This window comes from Apis dorsata, unplaced genomic scaffold (assembly GCF_000469605.1).
Source record: "Apis dorsata unplaced genomic scaffold, Apis dorsata 1.3 scaffold_347, whole genome shotgun sequence".
NCBI classification, from domain to species: Eukaryota; Metazoa; Arthropoda; class Insecta; order Hymenoptera; family Apidae; genus Apis; species Apis dorsata.
Genome location: NW_006263614.1, coordinates 247,176 through 249,398, shown reverse-complemented (window position 1 = coordinate 249,398; position 2,223 = coordinate 247,176). Strand labels below are relative to the sequence as shown.

The 2,223-nt window shown below is 43.3% G+C and overlaps 2 protein-coding genes across 2 annotated transcripts in view; both read left to right on the top strand.

Annotated features, from left to right (window-relative positions):
• Positions 1-1,190, top strand: part of LOC102670902 — a 3,928-nt gene extending 2,738 nt beyond the window's left edge. The window contains exons 2-3 of the mRNA XM_006618301.2: positions 338-783; positions 942-1,190. Of these exons, the coding sequence (XP_006618364.2) occupies positions 338-783; positions 942-1,060 (565 nt within the window). The 3' untranslated portion in view covers positions 1,061-1,190. The remainder of the gene's footprint in view (positions 1-337; positions 784-941) is intronic.
• A 168-nt stretch (positions 1,191-1,358) lies between these two features.
• The window catches only part of LOC102670763 (protein PXR1-like), a 2,104-nt gene continuing 1,239 nt past the window's right edge, over positions 1,359-2,223 (top strand). The window contains exons 1-3 of the mRNA XM_006618300.2: positions 1,359-1,542; positions 1,614-1,825; positions 1,912-2,207. Coding sequence (XP_006618363.1) covers positions 1,661-1,825; positions 1,912-2,207 — 461 coding nt within the window. The 5' untranslated portion in view covers positions 1,359-1,542; positions 1,614-1,660. The remainder of the gene's footprint in view (positions 1,543-1,613; positions 1,826-1,911; positions 2,208-2,223) is intronic.

The window sequence follows — 2,223 nt, the reverse complement described above, 5'->3', positions numbered from 1 at the left end:
ATCTTTCTTGAATTTTTTTTTTTTTTTTTCCCTCCTAGAATCGAAGCAAAAGTGTTCCACTGATATATCGACATCCTGTTATACGATTTATATAATATATATATATAATTCTCGCGTATATAAATGATTTTTAGAAAAGTTAGGACGAAATTAAAATTGAAAGGATGGCTAGCGACACCGGCCGATTGGACACGTTTCGATGCCTGGGCGAAAATCAAAGCGAAGCCGAAGACGTTGCCGGAACTGGAGCCAATAGTTTAGCACTCAGTTTATTATTATTACATTTCCATTGTTCCATTGTTGAAAACCGTTGGTTTTAAATTTTAAAAAAACCATATCTTTTTTTTCAGGTTAGAATTTCGAAACCGTTGTCCCAGTTAAAGAAACGTATCAAAACGTTGGCCAAACCACGGGAAACGATCGACATGAGCGTTCACTGTAAATTAGATCTTGCGATTTCGAAGGCCGCGTTGCAAGCCGTCCCGTCTAAGAGGACGATGCTTCTCGCTCTCCCCAACATAAAATTATTGGATTTTGGCCGGATTTATTATCAAGTATCGCCGGCGGCGTTGAAATACCGGCCGACCGAGAGAATTCTGAAGCTTAGCAAGCCCCGCATGCTCTTCCTTCCCGAGGAGTGCAGGCCGTCGAAATTGTTGTTGGACGACAAGAAACGGACCCCGGACGAGGAGAGATTGAGGAAGTTGGCTTTGGCGAAAAAATTGATCGATTGCCCCCAACAGTTGACCAAAGACGAGATAGAAGAGCTTTTCACACCTCATGGTATAATGAGAAGCGCGCTAACTTATAAAGTTTGTTTCTCCCCTGATTGAAATTCTTTCTTCTTTTTCCCCCCGCCCCCCCTTCGAGCCCGAACGATGCAACGATGAATTTTGTTTTTTCGATTTCTTTTCCCCCTCCCAACCCGAAATCGTGAACAGATCACACCTTGGATGAGCTTTCTAGCGTTGCCCTCGTACAAGGTGATAAAGGGGAGGAAGGATCCGTTGGCGAAAACGTGGAAGAGATTGTTGATCAAGAAGAGGGAGGAGAGGGGTAAGGAGGCTTTGGCCGAGTTCAAGAAGAAGAGGCAGGAGGAGAGGAGGAAGGAGAGGAAGAGGAAGCCGGAGGAGGTTGAGAAGGAAGTGAAGAAACCGCCGCCGGACGTGAAAAAGAGGAGGAGGGAGGAAAAGGAGGAGCCGAAGAAGGAGAAAGCGGAGGAGAAGAAAGAGGAGAGGAAGGCGAGGGAAAGAAAGGGAAGGAGGGAGAAGACGAGGAAGGAGGAGAGGAAGGAAGGTAAGAAGAGGAAGAGAGAGGAGAAGCGGAAAAGAAAGGAAAAGAAAGAGGAGGAGAAGAAGGATAAGAAGGAGAAAAAGAAGAAGAAGGAAAAGGAAAAGAAAAAGGAGAAGAAAAAGGAAAAGGAGGAAACCGAGGAAGAAAAGGCGAAGAGAAGAAAAATCGAGAAAAATGCTTGGAGATATACGCCTCATCCCTGCAAAGATGACCCATTTCGTATCAAGAAAGCGGCTTTGAAAGGCAAATGTACGCTATAAAATTATATAACATAAATATATATTTATATATATATATATACACATTTTTATCCATTTCAGCAACTCCACGTACGGATACTTTGTCGAAGCCAAAAATTCGTATATGTATGGCCCTCAAAGCTAAACCTTTCGACGTGAAGAAAGCTGCTCTATCCGCCACTCCTTCCGGAAGAGTGGAGTCATTGGCTAGACCAAAGAAACCTTTGAGTCCTGTCGGAAAAAGACTACCGCGAGAGAAGGACAAATACGGGAGACCAATATTTGAAATGCCTGTACGAGATGATTTTTTTTTTTTTAATGAAAATTCGTTCGCAAATTCTTAACTCGTTAAGAGACATTTAATTTTTTGTTTATGCAGGTTTACGGGAAAGTGTTACCGAAAACGAAGCCGTACAAGATGGGCGAATGCCCAGACGATAAAGAAGAGAAGAAACCGGTTGTCAAGAAACGTCCGATCGATCCGATTGCTTACGCGCCTAGCGTCGATCCTTGCATCGAGCCGGAATTGGCGAAGAAGCAAAAGATTGAAAGAAAAAGGGCCGAGAAAATATCGAAGAAGAAGAAGGTGAGAAAGGCGAAACCGAAGAAAAAGGTGAAAAAGCCTGAAAAAGTCGAGGAGGATAAAAAGGATAAAAAGGATAAAGAGGATAAGGAGTTGAAAGAGGAGCCG